General features: G+C 44.9%; 1 protein-coding gene across 8 annotated transcripts in view; it reads left to right on the forward strand.

The window, feature by feature from the left end:
• The window catches only part of LOC106591301 (neuroligin-3), a 493,706-nt gene that overhangs the window by 216,216 nt on the left and 252,504 nt on the right, over positions 1 to 24,986 (forward strand). For all 8 annotated transcript variants that reach the window (XM_045717885.1, XM_045717892.1, XM_045717888.1 and 5 more), the window contains one exon: positions 11,864 to 12,013. In XM_045717885.1, coding sequence (XP_045573841.1) covers positions 11,864 to 12,013 — 150 coding nt within the window. The remainder of the gene's footprint in view (positions 1 to 11,863; positions 12,014 to 24,986) is intronic.

Genomic DNA, 24,986 nt, shown 5'->3' on the forward strand with positions numbered 1-24,986 from the left:
CCAAGGTCTGACCATGGCCTTGAAGATAGAACCAAGGTCTGTCCATGGCCATACAGAGATAGAACCAAGGTCTGACCATGGCCTTGAAGATAGAACCAAGGTCTGTCCTTGGCCATACAGATATAGAACCAAGGTCTGTCCTTGGCCATACAGAGATAGAACCAAGGTCTGTCCTTGGCCATACAGAGATAGAACCAAGGTCTGTCCATGGCCATACAGAGATAGAACCAAGGTCTGTCCATGGCCTTAGAGATTGAACCAAGGTCTGTCCATGGCCATACAGAGATAGAACCAAGGTCTGTCCATGGCCTTAGAGATAGAACCAAGGTCTGTCCATGGCCTTACAGAGATAGAACCAAGGTCTGACCATGGCCATACAGAGATAGAACCAAGGTCTGTCCATGGCATTAGAGATAGAACCAAGGTCTGTCCATGGCCATACAGAGATAGAACCAAGGTCTGTCCATGGCCATACAGAGATAGAACCAAGGTCTGTCCATGGCATTAGAGATAGAACCAAGGTCTGTCCATGGCCATACAGATATAGAACCAAGGTCTGTCCATGGCATTAGAGATAGAACCAAGGTCTGTCCATGGCCATACAGAGATAGAACCAAGGTCTGTCCATGGCCTTAGAGATAGAACCAAGGTCTGACCATGATCTCAGAGATGGAACCAAGGTCTGTCCATGGCTTTAGAGATAGAACCAAGGTCTGTCCATGGCCATACAGATATAGAACCAAGGTCTGTCCATGGCCATACAGAGATAGAACCAAGGTCTGACCATGGCCATACAGAGATAGAACCAAGGTCTGTCCTTGGCCATACAGAGATAGAACCAAGGTCTGTCCATGGCCATACAGAGATAGAACCAAGGTCTGTCCTTGGCCATACAGAGATAGAACCAAGGTCTGACCATGGCCATACAGAGATAGAACCAAGGTCTGACCATGGCCTTGAAGATAGAACCAAGGTCTGTCCATGGCCATACAGAGATAGAACCAAGGTCTGACCATGGCCTTGAAGATAGAACCAAGGTCTGTCCTTGGCCATACAGATATAGAACCAAGGTCTGTCCTTGGCCATACAGAGATAGAACCAAGGTCTGTCCATGGCCATACAGAGATAGAACCAAGGTCTGTCCATGGCCATACAGAGATAGAACCAAGGTCTGTCCATGGCCTTAGAGATAGAACCAAGGTCTGTCCATGGCCATACAGAGATAGAACCAAGGTCTGTCCATTGCATTAGATATATAACCAAGGTCTGACCATGGCCTTGAAGATAGAACCAAGGTCTGTCCATGGCCATACAGAGATAGAACCAAGGTCTGTCCATGGCCATACAGAGATAGAACCAAGGTCTGTCCATGGCCTTAGAGATAGAACCAAGGTCTGTCCATGGCCATACAGAGATAGAACCAAGGTCTGTCCTTGGCCATACAGAGATAGAACCAAGGTCTGTCCATGGCCATACAGAGATAGAACCAAGGTCTGTCCATGGCATTAGAGATAGAACCAAGGTCTCTCCATGGCATTAGAGATAGAACCAAGGTCTGTCCATGGCCATACAGAGATAGAACCAAGGTCTGTCCATGGCCATACAGAGATAGCACCAAGGTCTGTCCATGGCCTTAGAGATATAACCAAGGTCTGTCCATGGCATTAGAGATAGAACCAAGGTCTGTCCATGGCCATACAGAGATAGAACCAAGGTCTGTCCATGGCCATACAGAGATAGAACCAAGGTCTGTCCATGGCCTTAGAGATAGAACCAAGGTCTGACCATGATCTCAGAGATGGAACCAAGGTCTGTCCATGGCTTTAGAGATAGAACCAAGGTCTGTCCATGGCCATACAGAGATAGAACCAAGGTCTGTCCATGGCCATACAGAGATAGAACCAAGGTCTGACCATGGCCATACAGAGATAGAACCAAGGTCTGTCCATGGCCATACAGAGATAGAACCAAGGTCTGACCATGGCCTTGAAGATAGAACCAAGGTCTGTCCTTGGCCATACAGATATAGAACCAAGGTCTGTCCTTGGCCATACAGAGATAGAACCAAGGTCTGTCCTTGGCCATACAGAGATGGAACCAAGGTCTGTCCATGGCCATACAGAGATAGAACCAAGGTCTGTCCTTGGCCATACAGAGATAGAACCAAGGTCTGTCCTTGGCCATACAGAGATAGAACCAAGGTCTGTCCATGGCCATACAGATATAGAACCAAGGTCTGTCCTTGGCCATACAGAGATAGAACCAAGGTCTGTCCATGGCCATACAGAGATAGTCATTAGTTGAGGATGTGGTTGTTGAGGATGGAGATGGAGTAAGGTTTTCAATTCGTTAATGGAATGTCAACTCACTTCCTGAATTAAACCGAATTGACCCCAACAACTCTGTTTCATACATATAGTGTTTCGCATTCCAGAAGTCAAAGTAACAGAGTTGACATGGCAGGTGTATTGAAGTGTAAGTCACCCAGAAGTCAAAGTAACAGAGTTGACATAGCAGGTGTTTTGAAGTGTAAGTCAGTCAGAAGTCAAAGTAACAGAGTTGACATAGCAGGTGTATTGAAGTGTAAGTCACCCAGAAGTCAAAGTAACAGAGTTGACATAGCAGGTGTATTGAAGTGTAAGTCACCCAGAAGTCAAAGTAACAGACTTGACATGGCAGGTGTATTGAAGTGTAAGTCACCCAGAAGTCAAAGTAACAGAGTTGGCATGGCAGGTGTATTGAAGTGTAAGTCAGTCAGAAGTCAAAGTAACAGAGTTGACATAGCAGGTGTATTGAAGTGTAAGTCAGTCTGACCCTTAAAGACAACATGTACAGTAATATGTCCCAGTACACCAGGCCACCATCATGCCACATCCCCACCTTCACTACTACATTACTGACCCCCACTGACTGACACACTGAGGAATGCACACAGCCTACAACACTGATCGCCACTGACACTTACCATGTTGGAGCCACAGTGTATATCTCAGATTCTTATCACTCCTCTCTCATTGTCTCTACCCACTCTGGAGTAACAGGGCTGGGTGACAGGGCTGGGTGACAGGGCTGGGTGACAGGGCTGGGTGACAGGGCTGGGTGATAGGGCTGGGTGACAGGGCTAGGTGACAGGGCTGGGTGACAGGGCTAGGTGATATGGCTGGGTGATAGGGCTGGGTGACAGGGCTGGGTGACAGGGCTGGGTGACAGGGCTGGGTGACAGGGCTGGGTGATAGGGCTGGGTGACAGGGCTAGGTGACAGGGCTGGGTGATAGGGCTGGGTGATAGGGCTGGGTGATAGGGCTAGGTGATAGGGCTGGGTGACAGGGCTGGGTGACAGGGCTGGGTGACAGGGCTGGGTGACAGGGCTGGGTGATAGGGCTGGGTGATAGGGCTGGGTGACAGGGCTAGGTGATAGGGCTGGGTGATAGGGCTAGGTGATAGGGCTGGGTGACAGGGCTGGGTGACAGGGCTGGGTGATAGGGCTGGGTGATAGGGCTGGGTGATAGGGCTGGGTGATAGGGCTGGGTGACAGGGCTAGGTGACAGGGCTAGGTGATAGGGCTGGGTGATAGGGCTAGGTGACAGGGCTGGGTGACAGGGCTAGGTGACAGGGCTAGGTGACAGGGCTGGGTGATAGGGCTAGGTGATAGGGCTGGGTGACAGGGCTGGGTGACAGGGCTAGGTGACAGGGCTGGGTGATAGGGCTGGGTGATAGGGCTGGGTGACAGGGCTGGGTGACAGGGCTAGGTGACAGGGCTGGGTGATAGGGCTAGGTGATAGGGCTGGGTGATAGGGCTGGGTGATATGGCTGGGTGATAGGGCTAAAAGAGTAAAGACATTTCAAATGTCATATTATGTATATATACAGTGTTGTAACGATGTGCAAATGGTTCAAGCACAAAAGGGAAAATAAATAAACATAAATATGGGTTGTATTTACAATGGTGTTTGTTCTTCACTGGTTGACCTTTTCTTGTGGCAACAGGTCACAAATCTTGCTGCTGTGATGGCACACTGTGGCATTTCACCCATCTACCCATGTGTTTCTGTGATCTCTGTGAACTAAACTCAGCAAAAAAAGAAATGTCCTCGCACTGTCAACTGCGTTTATTTTCAGCAAACTTAACATGTGTAAATATTTGTATGAACATAACAAGATTCAACAACTGAGACATAAACTGAACAAGTTCCACAGACATGTGACTAACAGAAATGAAGTAATGTGTCCCTGAACAAAGGGGGGGTCAAAATCAAAAGTAACAGTCAGTATCTGGTGTGGCCACCAGCTACATTAAGTACTGCAGTGCATCTCCTCCTCATGGACTGCACCAGATTTGCCAGTTATTGCTGTGAGATGTTACCCCACTCTTCCACCAAGGCACCTGCAAGTTCCCAGACATTTCTGGGGGGAATGGCCCTAGCCCTCACCCTCCGATCCAACAGGTCCCAGACGTGCTCAATGGGATTGAGATCCGGGCTCTTCGCTGGCCATGGCAGAACAATGACATTCCTGTCTTGCTGGAAATCACACACAAAACAAGCAGTATGGCAGGTGGCATTGTCATGCTGGAGGGTCATGTCAGGATGAGCCTGCAGGAAGGGTACCACATGAGGGAGGAGGATGTCTTCCCTGTAGCGCACAGCGTTGAGATTGCCTGCAATGACAACAAGCTCAGTCCGATGATGCTGTGACACACCGCCCCAGACCATGACGGACCCTCCACCTCCAAATTGATCCCGCTCCAGAGTACAGGCCTCGGTGTCACGCTCGGTATAACGAATGTACCGATCCTGTGCAGGTGTTGTTACACGTGGTCTGCCACTGTGAGGATGATCAGCTATCCGTCCTGTCTCCCTGTTGCGCTGTCTTAGGCGTCTCACAGTACGGACATTGCAATTTATTGCCTTGGCCACATCTGCAGTCCTCATGCCTCCTTGCAGCATGCCTAAGGCACGCTCACGCAGATGAGTAGGGACCTTGGGCATCTTTATTTTGGTGTTTTTCAGAATCACTAGAAAGGCCTCTTTAGTGTCCTAAGGTTTCATAACTTCATAACTAACCTTAATTGCCTACTGTCTGTAAGCTGTTAGTGTCTTAATGACCGTTCCACAGGTGCGTGTTCATTAATTGTTTATGGGTCATTGAACAAGCATGGGAAACAGTTTAAACCCTTTACAATGAAGATCTGTGCAGTTAATTTGATTTTTACGAATTATCTGTGAAAGACAGGGTCCTGAAAAAGGGACGTTTCTTTTTTTGTTGAGTTTATGTGTGGGAGTATCCCCTCTCCTCCCTTCCTCCCTCTCTTCCCTCCGTCCCCGCCCCTCCATTTAGCCTGAGTGAACTGGGAACCCTTTAGGATTAGATTTTCTCCTCTGTCCTCTCTCTCTGTAGGGTATTTTCTCCTCTGTCCTCTCTCTGTAGGGTATTTTCTCCTCTGTCCTCTCTCTCTGTAGGGTATTTTCTCCTCTGTCCTCTCTCTGTAGGGTATTTTCTCCTCTGTCCTCTCTCTCTGTAGGGTATTTTCTCCTCTGTCCTCTCTCTCTGTAGGGTATTTTCTCCTCTGTCCTCTCTGTAGGGTATTTACTCCTCTGTCCTCTCTGTAGGGTATTTTCTCCTCTGTCCTCTCTGTAGGGTATTTTCTCCTCTGTCCTCTCTCTGTAGGGTATTTTCTCCTCTGTCCTCTCTCTCTGTAGGGTATTTTCTCCTCTGTCCTCTCTCTGTAGGGTATTTTCTCCTCTGTCCTCTCTCTCTGTAGGGTATTTTCTCCTCTGTCCTCTCTCTCTGTAGGGTATTTTCTCCTCTGTCCTCTCTCTCTGTAGGGTATTTTCTCCTCTGTCCTCTCTCTGTAGGGTATTTTCTCCTCTGTCCTCTCTCTGTAGGGTATTTTCTCCTCTGTCCTCTCTCTCTGTAGGGTATTTTCTCCTCTGTCCTCTCTCTGTAGGGTATTTTCTCCTCTGTCCTCTCTCTGTAGGGTATTTTCTCCTCTGTCCTCTCTCTCTGTAGGGTATTTTCTCCTCTGTCCTCTCTCTCTGTAGGGTATTTTCTCCTCTGTCCTCTCTCTGTAGGGTATTTTCTCCTCTGTCCTCTCTGTAGGGTATTTTCTCCTCTGTCCTCTCTCTGTAGGGTATTTTCTCCTCTGTCCTCTCTCTCTGTAGGGTATTTTCTCCTCTGTCCTCTCTGTAGGGTATTTTCTCCTCTGTCCTCTCTCTGTAGGGTATTTTCTCCTCTGTCCTCTCTGTAGGGTATTTTCTCCTCTGTCCTCTCTCTGTAGGGTATTTTCTCCTCTGTCCTCTCTCTGTAGGGTATTTTCTCCTCTGTCCTCTCTCTGTAGGGTATTTTCTCCTCTGTCCTCTCTCTCTGTAGGGTATTTTCTCCTCTGTCCTCTCTTCCGAATATATGTTGTCTACTGTAGAATGGGTCTTTAGTTATTGTTCCTCCTTTCCTGTCTTCCTTTCTTTTCCATTTCCTGTGTCTGTGCTCCTCTGAGGGTCTCGTGTGGCTCTGGAATTTCCTCCTCCTCCTCCCTCTCCTCCTTTTCCTACTCCTCCCTCTCTCCTCCTCCTACTTCTCCTCCCTCTCCTCTTCCTCCTACTCCTCCTTCTCTACACCTCTTCCTCCTCCTCCTATTTCTCCTCCCTCTCCTCCTCCTCCTCCCTCTCCTCCTCCTCCTACTCCTCTTCGTTCTCTACACCTCCTACTCCTCCTCCTCCTCCCACTCCTCTTCCTACTCCTCATCCTCCTGCTCCTCATCCTCCTTCTCTTCTTGTTTGAATGAAGTGTCTGTGTGGAGTGTGGCTTTGTAAAGGATATTTTAGCCAAGGCCTCCCAGATACCAGATACCATAGAAGGACAGGTGTGTGTGTGTGTGTGTGTGTGTGTGTGTGTGTGTGTGTGTGTGTGTGTGTGTGTGTGTGTGTGTGTGTGTGTGTGTGTGTGTGTGTGTGTGTGTGTGTGTGTGTGTGTGTGTGTGTGTGTGTGTGTGTGTGTGTGTGTGTGTGTGTGTGTTTGGTTTTATTATACTTGTCGGGACCAGAAGTCCTCACAATGATAGTAAAACAAGGAAAATTCGGGGACATTTTGCTGGTACCCACAAGGAAAAGGCTGAAAACCAATCATTCTTGATAGAACCATATCACCAACATCAGTCATCAAGTACATTTCAAAATCTGCCATTTTTTTGCACTTTGATATTTTCATATGTATTCCTTGTTCAGGTCATTGAGTTAACAGTTAAATGAGATTTTATGTTCATTATATTCACTGTCAGATATGAATTGTGTTTAATAGGTATGTATTTAATCTAATCTCTCTTTTCTGCCCCCAGCATACACTACGTAGCCTACAGTCCTACAGAACATTGTGTATGAATTGTAAAGTGTGTTTTGTTTTGATTCTGTTTTTACCTGCTAGAGGTAGTGAATCAGAACTCAGAGATCTATGAGGTTTAAGTCACAAATACTTAGGACGGTTTTAGTGTACCTTATTGGTTACAATAAACTAGTGACATCATTACTGTACCGTGAACTGCATGACGCAGTAGGGAACAAGCTTCCACAGCCATTATGCTTTTCACTGTAAAAAAAAAAGAAAGATTAACATGAAATTTAAATGGAGCATTATCCCTGATGTCCTGTATTACTACACTCATGTCTGTGACACCAAACACAATACCTCCCACCTGATCTGACACCAAACACAATACATCCCACCTGATCTGTGACACCAAACACAATACATCCCACCTGATCTGTGACACCAAACACAATACCTCCCACCTGATCTGACACCAAACACAATACATCCCACCTGATCTGACACCAAACACAATACATCCCACCTGATCTGTGACACCAAATACAATACATCCCACCTGATCTGACACCAAACACAATACATCCCACCTGATCTGTGACACCAAACACAATACATCCCACCTGATCTGTGACACCAAATACAATACATCCCACCTGATCTGTGACACCAAACACAATACATCCCACCTGATCTGACACCAAACACAATACATCCCACCTGATCTGACACCAAATACAATACATCCCACCTGATCTGTGACACCAAACACAATACATCCCACCTGATCTGACACCAAACACAATACATCCCACCTGATCTGACACCAAATACAATACATCCCACCTGATCTGTGACACCAAACACAATACATCCCACCTGATCTGTGACACCAAACACAATACATCCCACCTGATCTGTGACACCAAACACAATACATCCCACCTGATCTGACACCAAACACAATACATCCCACCTGATCTGTGACACCAAACACAATACATCCCACCTGATCTGTGACACCAAATACAATACATCCCACCTGATCTGACAGCAAATACAATACATCCCACCTGATCTGACACCAAATACAATACATCCCACCTGATCTGTGACACCAAACACAATACATCCCACCTGATCTGACACCAAATACAATACATCCCACCTGATCTGTGACACCAAACACAATACATCCCACCTGATCTGACACCAAATACAATACATCCCACCTGATCTGTGACACCAAATACAATACATCCCACCTGATCTGACACCAAATACAATACATCCCACCTGATCTGTGACACCAAATACAATACATCCCACCTGATCTGTGACACCAAACACAATACATCTCACCTGATCTGTGACACCAAACACAATACATCCCACCTGATCTGTGACACCAAACACAATACATCCCACCTGATCTGACACCAAACACAATACATCCCACCTGATCTGACACCAAACGCAATACATCCCACCTGATCTGTGACACCAAACACAATACATCCCACCTGATCTGTGACACCAAACACAATACATCCCAACTGATCTGTGACACCAAACAATACATCCCACCTGATCTGACACCAAATACAATACATCCCACCTGATCTGACACCAAATACAATACATCTCACCTGATCTGTGACACCAAGCACAATACATCCCACCTGATCTGACACCAAATACAATACATCACACCTGATCTGTGACACCAAACACAATACATCCCACCTGATCTGACACCAAACACAATACATCCCACCTGATCTGTGACACCAAATACAATACATCCCACCTGATCTGACACCAAACACAATACATCCCACCTGATCTGTGACACCAAACACAATACATCCCACCTGATCTGACACCAAACACAATACATCCCACCTGATCTGACACCAAACACAATACATCCCACCTGATCTGTGACACATCAGCAATCAATCTAATCTGGTCAATAAAACGATACATCAGGTGAACTGTTGTGGAATGTTGACATTCCCACGGTGATATCTACCCCGTAGTCATGGGAACATGATGTGAATCAACAAAAGAGGCAACCAATAACGTTGACATGACTAATCTCTTTTCTTATATCTCCTTCCTTCCTCTTTTCCTGTCTTCCTTTCTTTTCCATTTCCTGTGTCTGTGCTCCTCTGAGGGTCTCGTGTGGCTCTGGAATGTCCTCCTCCTCCTCCCTCTCCTCCTTTTCCTACTCCTCCCTCTCTCCTCCTCCTACTTCTCCTCCCTCTCCTCTTCCTCCTACTCCTCCTTCTCTACACCTCTTCCTCCTCCTCCTATTTCTCCTCCCTCTCCTCCTCCTACTCCTCCTTCTCTACACCTCTTCCTCCTACTCCTCCTCCTCCCTCTCCTCCTCCTCCTCCTCCTCCTCCCTCTCCTCCTCCTCCTACTCCTCTTCGTTCTCTACACCTCCTACTACTCCTCCTCCTCCTCCTCCCTCTCCTCTTCCTACTCCTCATCCTCCTGCTTCTCATCCTCCTTCTCTTCTTGTTTGAATGAAGTGTCTGTGTGGAGTGTGGCTTTGTAAAGGATATTTTAGCCAAGGCCTCCCAGATACCAGCTAGATAGATGAAGAAACCCATAAATAAAGAAATACCATGTATACACAATATTCCTTTACCATACAATGACAGGTGTGTGTGTGTGTGTGTGTGTGTGTGTGTGTGTGTGTGTGTGTGTGTGTGTGTGTGTGTGTGTGTGTGTGTGTGTGTGTGTGTGTGTGTGTGTGTGTGCTTCAGCAGATGCAATAGATTCAGACTCTATATTCAGGAGGATGTTGTCCATGATTAGCCCTTCTTGAGGATTCTGAATTTCGGCTTTCCGTCGCCATGACAACCTGAATACAATATCGTCTTTCTGAATTACATTCCAATGGCTCTCTCTCTGTTTTGCTCTCTCCTTTTCTTTCTTTCTCTCTCTCTGACTCTTTTTCTCTCCTTTCTTAAGGCTGAGGTAAACAGACACAGAGAGAGGAGGGAGAGAGAGGGGAGAGAGAGGGAGGAAGAAGGGAGAGAAAAGGTTAAACATAGGGGAAGCAGTGTGAGAGAGAACCGTGAGAGACAGATAGAGAGATAGTGGAGGCAGTGTGAGAGAGAAAAGAGAACCGTGAGAGACAGATAGAGAGATAGTGGAGGCAGTGTGAGAGAGAAAAGAGAACCGTGAGACATATGAGAGAAGATAGAGAGAATGGAAGAAGAGAGAAGTGGAGGCAGTGTGAGAGAGAACCTGTGAGAGACAGATAGAGAGATAGTGGAGGCAGTGTGAGAGAGAACCTGTGAGAGACAGATAGAGAGATAGTGGAGGCAGTGTGAGAGAGAACCTGTGAGAGACATATTGAGAGTGTGAGAGAGGGGCCTTTTTCTTCCAGTAAGCTTCTAGAATTATTTTATCTCTGAGTTGCTCTAGGGCCAACTAAGCTATGAATCAAAGCCTTATTCTGAAAAACCTAACTTAAACATGAGGGGAGATTTCATACACCACATAGACCTCTGCTAGAGTAGACAAAGTTAGCTTTGACAGCAGCACTTAGGCATACAGTTGACCTGCATGTAGACAAACTTAGCTTTGTCCACAAGCTCATTCATTTACTAGACAATTTATTTTACCTTTATTTAACTAGGCAAGTCAGTTAAGAACATATTCTTATCTTCAATGACAGCCTAGGAACAGTGGGTTAACTGCCTTGTTCATGGGCTGAATGACAGATTTTTACCTTGTCAGCTCGGGGATTTGATCTTGCAACCGTTCGGTTACAAGTCCAATGCTCGAACCACTAGGCTACCTGCCGCCCCAATATAATATCCTGTTTCATATACTGTACTGTATTATACTATATTCATGTAGTGTATCCTGTATGTACATACAACATGTACAGTAGCAGACAAACAGCTGTGTCTATTAGTTGATTAGGTTACATATTACTGTCAACAGTGATTAGCAGGGTTAGGGCGTCAGGTATGTCATCAGAACAGATAATGCTCTTTATTGGGAAGCAAGCTAGCCTCCTGGGGGCCAAAACAAGACACAAATTGGATTATAACGCTGTAGTTAGACTCACCCAAGGAGAATTCTAATGTACTGTACAACATCCAGCTGCATCGCCAGCCCAAGTACTGTTGACTAGTGACGGATTCTCCTTTTCCCCGACATGATGACTTAACATTCATCTGTCTTTAAATGGAAGTCAAATCATGACATAGTCCAATCTTTTTCTATCCAAACTGGGTTTTTGACTTGGTGTGCGTCTGAAATGGCATCCTTTTCCTTATATAGTGCACTACTTCTGTCTAGAGCCCCTGGCCAAATGTAGTGCCCTATATAGTAAATAGTGTCCCATTTTGGACAGAGCCCTAGATTTAATCCCAGCATAGAGTAGCTGGTACCTGGGAGGTGTCTGTGTTGTTTCACCCACTGCTTTCTGTCTGAGTGTCTGAGTTTAACCCCTTGCTGCTCTGGACGAGAGGGAGGATGGCAATGTGAATGTGTTAATGGTTAACAACTCTTCCAGACATACGAGACACCGGGGCCAAACCGGTGATGGTGTACATCCACGGGGGATCCTACATGGAGGGGACCGGGAATATGATCGACGGGAGCGTCCTGGCCAGCTACGGGAACGTCATCGTGATCACCCTGAACTACCGCGTCGGAGTACTAGGTAAGGAACCGTCTCTCGCTCATGTCTGTAACATCTACTGGAGCGGAGGGCAGGAACAGAGTAACTCCACCTCTAACCTCTTCACACATCTTTTCCACCACAGCTCTGCTGATGTTGTTGGATCTCGTTGCTTTCTAAGGATGTTTATCTGCTGATGTTGTTGGATCTCGTTGCTTTCTAAGGATGTTTATCTGCTGATGTTGTTGGATCTCGTTGCTTTCTAAGGATGTTTATCTGCTGATGTTGTTGGATCTCGTTGCTTTCTAAGGATGTTTATCTGCTGATGTTGTTGGATCTCATTGCTTTCTAAGGATGTTTATCTGCTGATGTTGTTGGATCTCGTTGCTTTCTAAGGATGTTTATCTGCTGATGTTGTTGGATCTCGTTGCTTTCTAAGGATGTTTATCTGCTGATGTTGTTGGATCTCGTTGCTTTCTAAGGATGTTTATCTGCTGATGTTGTTGGATCTCGTTGCTTTCTAAGGATGTTTATCTGCTGATGTTGTTGGATCTCGTTGCTTTCTAAGGATGTTTATCTGCTGATGTTGTTGGATCTCGTTGCTTTCTAAGGATGTTTATCTGCTGATGTTGTTGGATCTCATTGCTTTCTAAGGATGTTTATCTGCTGATGTTGTTGGATCTCATTGCTTTCTAAGGATGTTTATCTGCTGATGTTGTTGGATCTCGTTGCTTTCTAAGGATGTTTATCTGCTGATGTTGTTGGATCTCGTTGCTTTCTAAGGATGTTTATCTGCTGATGTTGTTGGATCTCATTGCTTTCTAAGGATGTTTATCTGCTGATGTTGTTGGATCTCGTTGCTTTCTAAGGATGTTTATCTGCTGATGTTGTTGGATCTCGTTGCTTTCTAAGGATGTTTATCTGGGACGTCTATGTCGTCCACAGAGGAGGCTGGTGAGAGGAGCTATAGGAGGGCGGGTTCTTTGTAAGGACTGGAATGGAATTATGGAATGGTATCAAACACATCAAACATATGAAAACCACGTTTGACTCTGTTCCATTGATTCCATTCCAGCCATTACATTCAACCCGTCCTCTTTTAGCTCCTCTCACCAGCCTCCTCTGGTAGGCCAGATATGTATGTTGTTGACAAGCGTACGTTAACATGTAAAGGTGTTTGCTTGATGCTGTATACCTGATGTTGGATACCATGCTCTCTGCTGTTATACAACGAGGAGTAATTATTGAGTGACACTGTGAGTGTTTTCTGTTGCTGGGTTAGGAATAAATGAAGAAATGATTGTAATGAGAGTGGAAAAAAGACTTGATGGGATAGGCGTGATACCAGAGAGGATTTAGAGAAAGGGGGATGAGTGAGTGAGAGAGTGAGAGAGTGAGAGAGTGAGAGAAGGGAGGAGAGAGAGTCAGAGAGAGGGGGAGAGAAAGAGAAACAGTGAGAAGAGAGAGAAAGAGAGAGAGAGGAGAGAGAGAGAAGGAAGGAGAGATAGAGGGGGAGAGAAAGAGAAACAGTGAGAGGAGAGAGAAAGAGAGGGAGAGAGAAGGGAGGAGAGATATAGAGGCATAGAGAGGGGGAGAGATAACTGAGCAATAGAGGAGAAGCAAGACTCGTGCAGAGAGTTTAAGGTAGTGACAGAAACAGAGGCAGGAGAGAGAGTGAAACAGAGAGTGAGAGAGAGAGAGAAACAGAGAAAGAGAGAGAAAGAGAGAGAGAGGAGGGAGAGAAGCAGAGAGTGAGGATGGAGAGAGAAGCTGAGAGGCTGTTGGTAAGGCATTGACTCACAGCTTATTCTCCTCTTAGAAAACCACTGCAGTCGCAGTGAGCAGCAATACAAAATGGAGACTGTTAGCTAACACACTACAAGAGCTTTCTTTCTCTCCCTCTCTCACATACACTAGCACACATGCAGATGTACGTATGCATGCACAAACACACAGACAGACCTCAGGCATACACACCACATGCACACACACCCTGACTACCCCCCCACCCCCCTTTGTTTGTACACTGCTGCTACTCTCTGTGTATTATCTATGCATAGTCACTTTACCCCTACCTACATGTACATATTACCTCGACTAACCTGTACCCCCCACACACTGACTCAGTACCAGTACCCCCTGTATACAGCCTCAATATCGTTATTGTTATTTTATTGTTTCACTTTTAATTTGAATAGATTTTCTACTTTAGTTTATTTAGTAAATAGACTATTTGTTGAACTGCATTGTTGGTTAAGGACTTGTACTGTAAATAAGAATTTCACTGTAAGGTCTATACCTGTTATATTCAGTGCATGTGACTAATAATTTGATTTGACACACATACACACAAACACTATCAAAGCTCTTTAGATATCCCACTCTTCTCTCTGTTTCTGTTTTCATTGGGAATCATAGGGGAGGTTTTGTATTGGTACTGTAGATAGATAATGCTGTTTTCATTGGGAATCATAGGGGAGGTTTTGTATTGGTACTGTAGATAGATAATGCTGTTTTCATTGGGAACCGTATGGGAGGTTTTGTATTGGTACTGTAGATAGATAATGCTGTTTTCATTGGGAATCATAGGGGAGGTTTTGTATTGGTACTGTAGATAGATAATGCTGTTTTCATTGGGAAATCATAGGGGAGGTTTTGTATTGGTACTGTAGATAGATAATGCTGATTTCATTGGGAAATCATAGGGGAGGTTTTGTATTGGTACTGTAGATAGATAATGCTGTTTTCATTGGGAAACCGTAGGGGAGGTTTTGTATTGGTACTGTAGATAGATAATGCTGATTTCATTGGGAAATCATAGGGGAGGTTTTGTATTGGTACTGTAGATAGATAATGCTGTTTTCATTGGGAACCGTATGGGAGGTTTTGTATTGGTACTGTAGATAGATAATGCTGTTTTCATTGGGAACCGTATGGGAGGTTTGTATTGGTACTGTAGATAGATAATGCTGTTTTCATTGGGAACCGTATGGGAGGTTTTGTATTGGTACTGTAGATAGATAATGCTGTTTTCATTGGGAATCATAGGGGAGGTTTTGTATTGGTACTGTAGATAGATAATGCTGTTTTCATTGGGAATCATAGGGGAGGTTTTGTATTGGTACTGTAGATAGATAATGCTGTTTTCATTGGGAAATCATAGGGGAGGTTTTGTATTGGTACTGTAGATAGATAATGCTGTTTTCATTGGGAAATCATAGGGGAGGTTTTGTATTGGTACTGTAGATAGATAATGCTGTTTTCATTGGGAACCGTATGGGAGGTTTTGTATTGGTACTGTAGATAGATAATGCTGTTTTCATTGGGAAATCATAGGGGAGGTTTTGTATTGGTACTGTAGATAGATAATGCTGTTTTCATTGGGAATCGTATGGGATGTTTTGTATTGGTACTGTAGATAGATAATGCTGTTTTCATTGGGAAATCATAGGGGAGGTTTTGTATTGGTACTGTAGATAGATAATGCTGTTTTCATTGGGAAATCATAGGGGAGGTTTTGTATTGGTACTGTAGATAGATAATGCTGTTTTCATTGGGAAATCATAGGGGAGGTTTTGCATTGGTACTGTAGATAGATAATGCTGTTTTCATTGGGAAATCATAGGGGAGGTTTTGTATTGGTACTGTAGATAGATAATGCTGTTTTCATTGGGAAATCATAGGGGAGGTTTTGTATTGGTACTGTAGATAGATAATGCTGTTTTCATTGGGAAATCATAGGGTAGAGCGGACTAAAACGCAGCAGGAATATGTGCACTCATCTTCTTTTATTAAATGGACAAAGAAGGTAAACCACAACAAACACGTACACAAAAAAACCACAACGACTAATAACAGGCCGGTAAGGCACAAAGCTATACACAGCACAATCTCCCACAAAATACCAACACAAACACAAACCTATTTATAGGACCCTCAATCAGAGGCAACTAGAAAACACCTGCCTCCAATTGAGGGTTCAACCCCCAATTACCTAAACATAGAAATACAAATGACTAGACTAAACATAGAAATACATTAACATAGAGCAGTGCCCAAAACCCGGAATAATAAATCAAACACCCAACTACTAACACAACCAGCCCGAACATCATAAAACAAATACCCCCTGCCACGTCCTGACCAAACTACAATAACAAATAACCCCTTTTACTGGTCAGGACGTGACAGGAGGTTTTGTATTGGTACTGTAGATAAATAATGCTGTTTTCATTGGGAAATCATAGGGGAGGTTTTGTATTGGTACTGTAAATAGATAATGCTGTTTTCATTGGGAATCGTATGGGATGTTTTGTATTGGTACTGTAGATAGATAATGCTGTTTTCATTGGGAAATCATAGGGGAGGTTTTGTATTGGTACTGTAGATAGATAATGCTGTTTTCATTGGGAATCGTATGGGAGGTTTTGTATTGGTACTGTAGATAGATAATGCTGTTTTCATTGGGAATTGTATGGGAGGTTTTGTATTGGTACTGTAGATAGATAATGCTGTTTTCATTGGGAAATCATAGGGGAGGTTTTGTATTGGTACTGTAGATGGATAATGCTGTTTTCATTGGGAAATCATAGGGGAGGTTTTGTATTGGTACTGTAGATAGATAATGCTGTTTTCATTGGGAAATCATAGGGGAGGTTTTGTATTGGTACTGTAGATAGATAATGCTGTTTTCATTGGGAAATCATAGGGGAGGTTTTGTATTGGTACTGTAGATAGATAATGCTGTTTTCATTGGGAACCGTATGGGAGGTTTTGTATTGGTACTGTAGATAGATAATGCTGTTTTCATTGGGAATTGTATGGGAGGTTTTGTATTGGTACTGTAGATAGATAATTCTGTTTTCATTGGGAAATCATAGGGGAGGTTTTGTATTGGTACTGTATATGTCACGTCCTGGCCAGTATAAGGGTTAATTGTTATTGTATTTTGGTCAGGACGTGACAGAGGGTATTTGGTTTATGTGGTTCGGGGTGGTGTTTTTTCTAAAAGGGCATTTGATTTATGTATTCCTGGGTTTTTGGGCACTGTTCCTTGTTTATGTAATTCTATGTTTAGTCTAGGTAATCTGTTTCTATGTTGAGTTAATTGGGGTGGACTTCCAATTGAAGGCAGCTGTGTGGTGTTGCCTTTGATTGGAAGTCCTATATTAGTTGGGTGTGTTTGTCTGTGTATTTGTGGGAGATTGTTTCTTGTTTGGCGTGAGTGAGCCTAACAGGACTGTCTGTAAATCGTGAGTTTATTTTGTTATTTTTGTATGTTCGATTTGAGTTTATTAAATGTTCAAAAATGAACTTTCTCAACTCTGCTGCATATTGGTCCTCATTTTCCGATGATGATTTCGCCATATCGTCTGACGACGAAGAAATCCCTGACAGAATCTCCCACCAAACCAGGGCCAAGCAGCAGAAGAAGGAGCAGAGGGAATTTGAGTTGAGCAAAAGGGAGAAATGGACATGGGAGCAAGTAATGGCCGGAGAGGGCCCATGGAGAATGGCTGGTAAGGACCGGGAACGTTTCCGAGGAACACGACTGGCGTTGAAGCACGAGAGGCACCCCCAAGAAATGTTTTTGGGGGGGCACACGGGTAGTTTGGCTAGACCAAGGAAGAGCCAGAAGCCAGCTACCCGTGGTTATATGGAGGAGCGTATGAGGTGGAGAGCGCCATGTTTCGCTGAGGAGCGCACTATCTCATCCATACGCACGCACAGTCCGGTGCGCGTTGTTCCAGCCCCTCGCAGGTGCCGTGCTAGAGCGGGCATCCAGCCTGGTAGGAGGATGCCTGCGCAGCGCATCTGGTCGCCGGTACGCCTCCGAGGACCAGGCTACCCAACTCCCACTCTACGCACTGCTACCATCAGGCCCCTGCACAGCCCAGTCCGCCCAGTACAAGCACCCCGCTCGTACAGGGCTACTAGTTCCATCCAGCCAGGACGGGTTGTGCAGGAGGTAAGATCAAGACCGCCTGTGCGCCTCCATAGCCCTGGGTTTCCAGCTCCTGTCTCTCGTGCGGACCCGGAAGTGCGTCAGCCCAGTCCGACTCGTCCTGTTCCCGCTCCCCGCACTAGCCTGGAGGTGCGTGTTCCCAGTCTGGTACGTCCAGTACCAGCACCACGCACCAGGCTTCAAGTGCGTCATCCCAGTCCGACGTCGCCAGAACTGCCCATCAGTCAAGAGTCGCCAGAACTGCCCGTCAGTCAAGAGTCGCCAGAACTGCCCGTCAGTCAAGAGTCGCCAGAACTGTCTTCCGGCGATGCCAGACTGTCTTCCGGCGATGCCAGAGTGGCCCGACTGTCCTCCGGCCCAGCCCGAGTGGCCCGTCTACCCAGAACTGCCAGAACCAGAGCCACCTCCAGATATAGGTGGGTTGGGGGGGGGGTGTAGCACAGTGCCGTCGTTGACGGCAGCCACCCTCCCTTCCCTCCCTTTAGTTAGGGGGAATTTTGTTTTTGTTGTTTGGGGTTTTTGTTATTTTTGAGGTGCTTCCGGGGTTAGTACCTTTGGGGGGGGGGGGGTACTGTCACGTCCTGGCCAGTATAAGGGTTAATTGTTATTGTAGTTTGGTCAGGACGTGGCAGAGGGTATTTGGTTTATGTGGTTCGGGGTGGTGTTTTTTCTAAAAGGGCATTTGATTTATGTATTCCGGGGTTTTTGGGCACTGTTCCTTGTTTATGTAATTCTATGTTTAGTCTAGGTAATCTGTTTCTATGTTGAGTTAATTGGGGTGGACTTCCAACTGAAGGCAGCTGTGTGGTGTTGCCTTTGATTGGAAGTCCTATATTAGTTGGGTGTGTTTGTCTGAGTATTTGTGGGAGATTGTTTCTTGTTTAGCGTGAGTGAGCCTAACAGGACTGTCTGTAAATCGTGAGTTTATTTTGTTATTTTTGTATGTTCGTTTTGAGTTTATTAAAAGTTCAAAATGAACTTTCTCAACTCTGCTGCATATTGGTCCTCATTTTCCGACGATGATTTCGCCATATCGTCTGACGACGAAGAAATCCCTGACAGTAGATAGATAATGCTGTTTTCATTGGGAATCGTATGGGAGGTTTTGTATTGGTACTGTAGATAGATAATGCTGTTTCCATTGGGAATTGTATGGGATGTTTTGTATTGGTACTGTAGATAGGTAATGCTGTTTTCATTGGGAAATCATAGGGGAGGTTTTGTATTGGTACTGTAGTTGGATAATGCTGTTTTCATTGGGAAATCATATGGGAGGTTTTGAATTGGCAGGTAGATAACGATGTTTTCAGGGAAGCAGCATTATTGTTGTTGTTGCCTTGTTGTTTGTGCTCAGATGACTCCCCGGTGTCTTTGAGTACAGAGCTGAGGAGAAATAGATTGTTTTAGATGGTGGGTATTGAGCTGAAGTTCATTGTTAAATCACAGAGGTAATACTATATTCATCTGGAGGCCTAGAGTTGACAGAGTCAGTCATCACTGAGTCAGTCACCAGGACTGTGTTGTCTGAGTGTTCTCTGTTCTACTGAGTCAGTCACCAGGACTGTGTTGTCTGACTGTTCTCTGTTCTGCTGAGTCAGTCACCAGGACTGTGTTGTCTGACTGTTCTCTGTTCTGCTGAGTCAGTCACCAGGACTGTGTTGTCTGAGTGTTCTCTGTTCTGCTGAGTCAGTCACCAGGACTGTGTTGTCTGACTGTTCTCTGTTCTGCTGAGTCAGTCACCAGGACTGTGTTGTCTGACTGTTCTCTGTTCTACTGAGTCAGTCACCAGGACTGTGTTGTCTGAGTGTTCTCTGTTCTGCTGAGTCAGTCACCAGGACTGTGTTGTCTGAGTGTTCTCTGTTCTGCTGAGTCAGTCACCAGGACTGTGTTGTCTGACTGTTCTCTGTTCTACTGAGTCAGTCACCAGGACTGTGTTGTCTGACTGTTCTCTGTTCTGCTGAGTCAGTCACCAGGACTGTGTTGTCTGAGTGTTCTCTGTTCTGCTGAGTCGTTGATAAGACTAACAGACATTCTGTAGAATAAGTAACGGTTATGATGCATGTTGTGTGATAATGTCGGTTTTTGTTTTGGTCTGACCACCTCTCTGTTGTCTCTAATATTTAACTGTTATTACAGACTCTCCTATAAACCAAATAAAAACTAGAGAAATCTAACTCAGTCTCATGGACAGTTAACGATAAGCTGGCTGCAAACGCAACATGTGTCACAATGGGTGTTGTGTGGATTCAGGAGAGTCAGGCGCAGGAGACAGAATGATTCCGTGAATGAATTTAATAAAATATCCACACGGAAAAATATGCAAAGGTATGGTGTGCAAAAAGAAACGCACCACCCTTAAAAGAACGTAACCAGGGACGCAGCCCAAAACGAATAGCGTAACTCCAAAATACAGAACCTCATGACAAAACACACCCTGACAAACGAACAATCCCGCACAAACAACAAACCTAACTAGCTAGCCTAAATACCCCTCCCCACTAACAACTAACACAAAACAGGTGCGCAACTAACCTAGGCCTAACTAACAGAACGTGAAACATAGATCAGTGGCAGCTAGTAGGCCGGCGACGACGACCGCCGAGCGCCGCCCGGGCGAGGAGGGGCGCCACCTTCCGTAGGTGTCGTGACAACATGTGACTTGTTGGTCCCATGTTTCATTAGCTGAAATAAAAGATCCCAGAAATACACACAAAAAGCTTATTTCTCTCAAATGTTGTGTACAAATTTGTTTATATCCCTGTTAGTGAGCATTTCTCCTTTGCCAAGATAATCCATTAACTTGACAGGTGTGGCATATCAAGAAGCTGATTTAACAGCATGATCATTACACAGGTGCACCTTGTGCTGGGGACAATAAATGGCCACTCTAAAATGTGCATTTTTGGTCACACAACACAACGCCACAGATGTCTCAAGTTTTGAGGGAGTGTGCAATTGGCATGCTGACTGCAGGAATGTCCACCAGAGCTGTTGCCAGAGAATTCAATGTTCATTTATTTATCATAAGCAGCTTCCAACATCATTTTAGAGAATTTGTCAGTACGCCAACCAGCCTCCCAACCACAGACCACGTGTAACCACGCCAGCCCAGGACCTCCACATCCGGCTTCTTCACCTCTGTGGGATCGTCTGAGGGGGTGCTGAGGAGTATTTCTGTCTGTAATAAAGCCATTTTGTGGGTCCGCAGTGGGCCCACACCCTCCCAGGCACACCCATGGCTGAACCCGTGCCCAGTCATGTGAAGTCCGTAGATCAGGGCCTAATGAATTTATTTACATTGACTGATTTCCTTATGAACTGTAACTTTGTAAAATCTTTGAAATTGTTGCATGTTGCATTTATATTTTTGTTCAGTGCATTATACAGTTATGTGTGATTTATTAGGATTCTCATTAGTCGACGTCAGTGGTGACAGCTAGTCTTACTGGGGTCTGACGCATAATGAAAAATACATTACAGACAAAATACTTTACAATTGACACACATTTAAAAACATTACCATAGAGTGTGTGTACATCTATCAGTTACACACACATGTCAGTTCATACACACACCAAGTAGGTCACATGTCAGTTCATACACACACCAAGTAGGTCACATGTCAGTTCATACACACAACCAGTAGGTCACATGCCAGTTCATACACACAACAAGTAGGTCACATGTCAGTACATACACACAACCAGTAGGTCACATGTCAGTACATACACACACCAAGTAGGTCACATGTCAGTTCATACACACAACCATTAGGTCACATGTCAGTTCATACACACAACCAGTAGGTCACATGTCAGTTCATACACACAACCAGTAGGTCACATGTCAGTTCATACACACGACCAGTAGGTCACATGTCAGTTCATACACACAACCAGTAGGTCACATGTCAGTACATACACACAACCAGTAGGTCACATGTCAGTTCATACACACAACCAGTAGGTCACATGTCAGTTCATACATACAACCAGTAGGTCACATGTCAGTTCATACACACAACCAGTAGGTCACATGTCAGTTCATACACACAACCAGTAGGTCACATGTCAGTTCATACATACAACCAGTAGGTCACATGTCAGTACATACACACAACCAGTAGGTCACATGTCAGTTCATACATACAACCAGTAGGTCACATGTCAGTTCATACACACAACCAGTAGGACACATGTCAGTACATACACACAACCAGTAGGTCACATGTCAGTACATACACACAACCAGTAGGTCACATGTCAGTTCATACATACAACCAGTAGGTCACATGTCAGTACATACACACAACCAGTAGGTCACATGTCAGTTCATACACACAACCAGTAGGTCACATGGGGGAGAGGCGTTGTGCCGTGAGGTGTTACTTTATTGGTTTTTGAAACCAGGTTTTACTGTTCACTTTCGCTGCATGTATATATGTATATTAGATGGAAGGGAGTTCCATGCGCTCATGACTCTGTATAATACTGTATGTTTCCTTGAATTTGTCCTGGACCTGGGGACTGTGAAAAGACCCCTGGTGGCATGTCTGGTGGGGTAAGTGTGTGTGTCAGTGACTAAGTAAACAATTAGAAATTTCCAACACATTAATGTTTCTTATAAAAACAAGAACTGACAAAGTCAGTCTCTCCTCAACTCTCAGCCAAGAGAGACTAGCATGCATGGTATTAATATTAGCCCTCTGATTACAATGAAGAGCAAGACGTGCTGCTCTGTTCTGGGCCAGATGCAGCTTAACTAGGTCTTTCTTTGCAGCACTTCTCCATGTGACTGGACAGTAATCAAGATAAGATAAAACTAGAGCCTGCAGGACTTCCTTTGTGGAGTGTGGTGTCAATATAAATGTTACATATAAGATTAGATGGCAGTAAGGTAGAGTCCGGGGCCGTGAGGTAGAGTACAGGGCATTAAGGTAGAGTCCAGGGCATTAAGGTAGAGTACAGGGCAGTAAGGTAGAGTCCAGGGCAGTAAGGTAGAGTACAGGGCAGTAAGGTAGAGTACAGGGCAGTAAGGTAGAGTACAGGGCAGTAAGGTAGAGTACAGGGCAGTAAGGTAGAGTACAGGGCATTAAGGTAGAGTACAGGGCAGTAAGGTAGAGTCCGGGGCCGTGAGGTCCAGTACAGGGCAGTAAGGTAGAGTACAGGGCAGTAAGGTAGAGTACAGGGCAATAAGGTAGAGTACAGGGCATTAAGGTAGAGTACAGGGCAGTAAGGTAGAGTACAGGGCAGTAAGGTAGAGTACAGGGCATTAAGGTAGAGTACAGGGCAGTAAGGTAGAGTAGAGGGCAGTAAGGTAGAGTACAGGGCAGTAAGGTAGAGTACAGGGCAGTAAGGTAGAGTACAGGGCATTAAGGTAGAGTACAGGGCAGTAAGGTAGAGTACAGGGCAGTAAGGTAGAGTACAGGGCAGTAAGGTAGAGTACAGGGCAGTGAGGTAGAGTACAGGGCAGTGAGGTAGAGTACAGGGCAGTGAGGTAGAGTACAGGGCAGTGAGGTAGAGTACAGGGCAGTAAGGTAGAGTACAGGGCATTAAGGTAGAGTACAGGGCAGTAAGGTAGAGTACAGGGCATTAAGGTAGAGTACAGGGCAGTAAGGTAGAGTACAGGGCAGTAAGGTAGAGTACAGGGCAGTAAGGTAGAGTACAGGGCAGTAAGGTAGAGTACAGGGCATTAAGGTAGAGTACAGGGCATTAAGGTAGAGTACAGGGCAGTAAGGTAGAGTACAGGGCAGTAAGGTAGAGTACAGGGCAGTAAGGTAGAGTACAGGGCAGTGAGGTAGAGTACAGGGCATTAAGGTAGAGTACAGGGCAGTAAGGTAGAGTACAGGGCAGTAAGGTAGAGTACAGGGCAGTAAGGTAGAGTACAGGGCAGTAAGGTAGAGTACAGGGCAGTAAGGTAGAGTACAGGGAAGTAAGGTAGAGTACAGGGCATTAAGGTAGAGTACAGGGCATTAAGGTAGAGTACAGGGCAGTAAGGTAGAGTACAGGGCAGTAAGGTAGAGTACAGGGCAGTAAGGTAGAGTACAGGGCAGTAAGGTAGAGTACAGGGCAGTAAGTTAGCCTAGTGGTTAGCGTGTTGGACTTGTAACTGAAAGGTTGCTAGATTGAATCCCTGAGTTGACAAACTAAAAATCTGTCATTCTGCCCCTGAACAAGGCAGTTAACCCACTGTTCCTAGACCGTCATTGAAAATAAGAATTTGTTCTTAACTGATTTGCCTAGTTAAATAAAGGCAAAATAAAAATAAGGTACAGAGCAGTAAGGACAGGAATATATGTCTGCATAATGTGCCGGATTTAGTAAATGTTATGTTATTGGAATCACCTAACTCTACTTGTGTGGACTGGAAACACACTGTAGTGTTGTGAACATAGACAATATGATGGTTTCATTACTTAAGGATTAGATCATAGAGACTTCATCTAAAGAGGACCATGTCGCTCTCCCAAAAGTTTGCTTGGTGCCTAAAACCAGTGAATCCTGATAAGAAACAAAAGTGATGGGTCCACAATCAAAAAGATGTTGACTAAAACATACCTCATTTTAACATGTTGATTATATTTTGATTGTATTATTTGAGATGATTTTAGAGCAGAGAGACATCATAGATAGACATCAGAATATATTGGAGGACAACCAGACCATCACTACTAGTACAGTAGAAGGTCTCTCTTGTAAAATAGATTGTATCTCCAGACTAACCAGGGTAAATGAAGGTTCAATACAAATGCAAGTAAGAAATCAAGTTTTACATCCTGGTCCTCTGCTGTAACAGTTGGCTGAGATGAAGAGACCTGACCTTGGGTTTTGGCAGAAGTCTGAGCCTTTGTACATTTTTTATACATTTAGAAACAGTAATTAAGCCTTTCCCTTTGGGAGGAGAAAATTGGCAGAGCCAGTGACTAATTATATGAGTAAAGAGCAGTGATACAAGATACTCCCCTCTGACTGCCACTCATTACACACCATTAAAGAGACACTGCAACCTAGGATTAAAGAACCACACACACACACACACACACACACACAC

This window comes from Salmo salar, chromosome ssa05, assembly GCF_905237065.1.
Source record: "Salmo salar chromosome ssa05, Ssal_v3.1, whole genome shotgun sequence".
In the NCBI taxonomy this organism is placed as follows: Eukaryota; Metazoa; Chordata; class Actinopteri; order Salmoniformes; family Salmonidae; genus Salmo; species Salmo salar.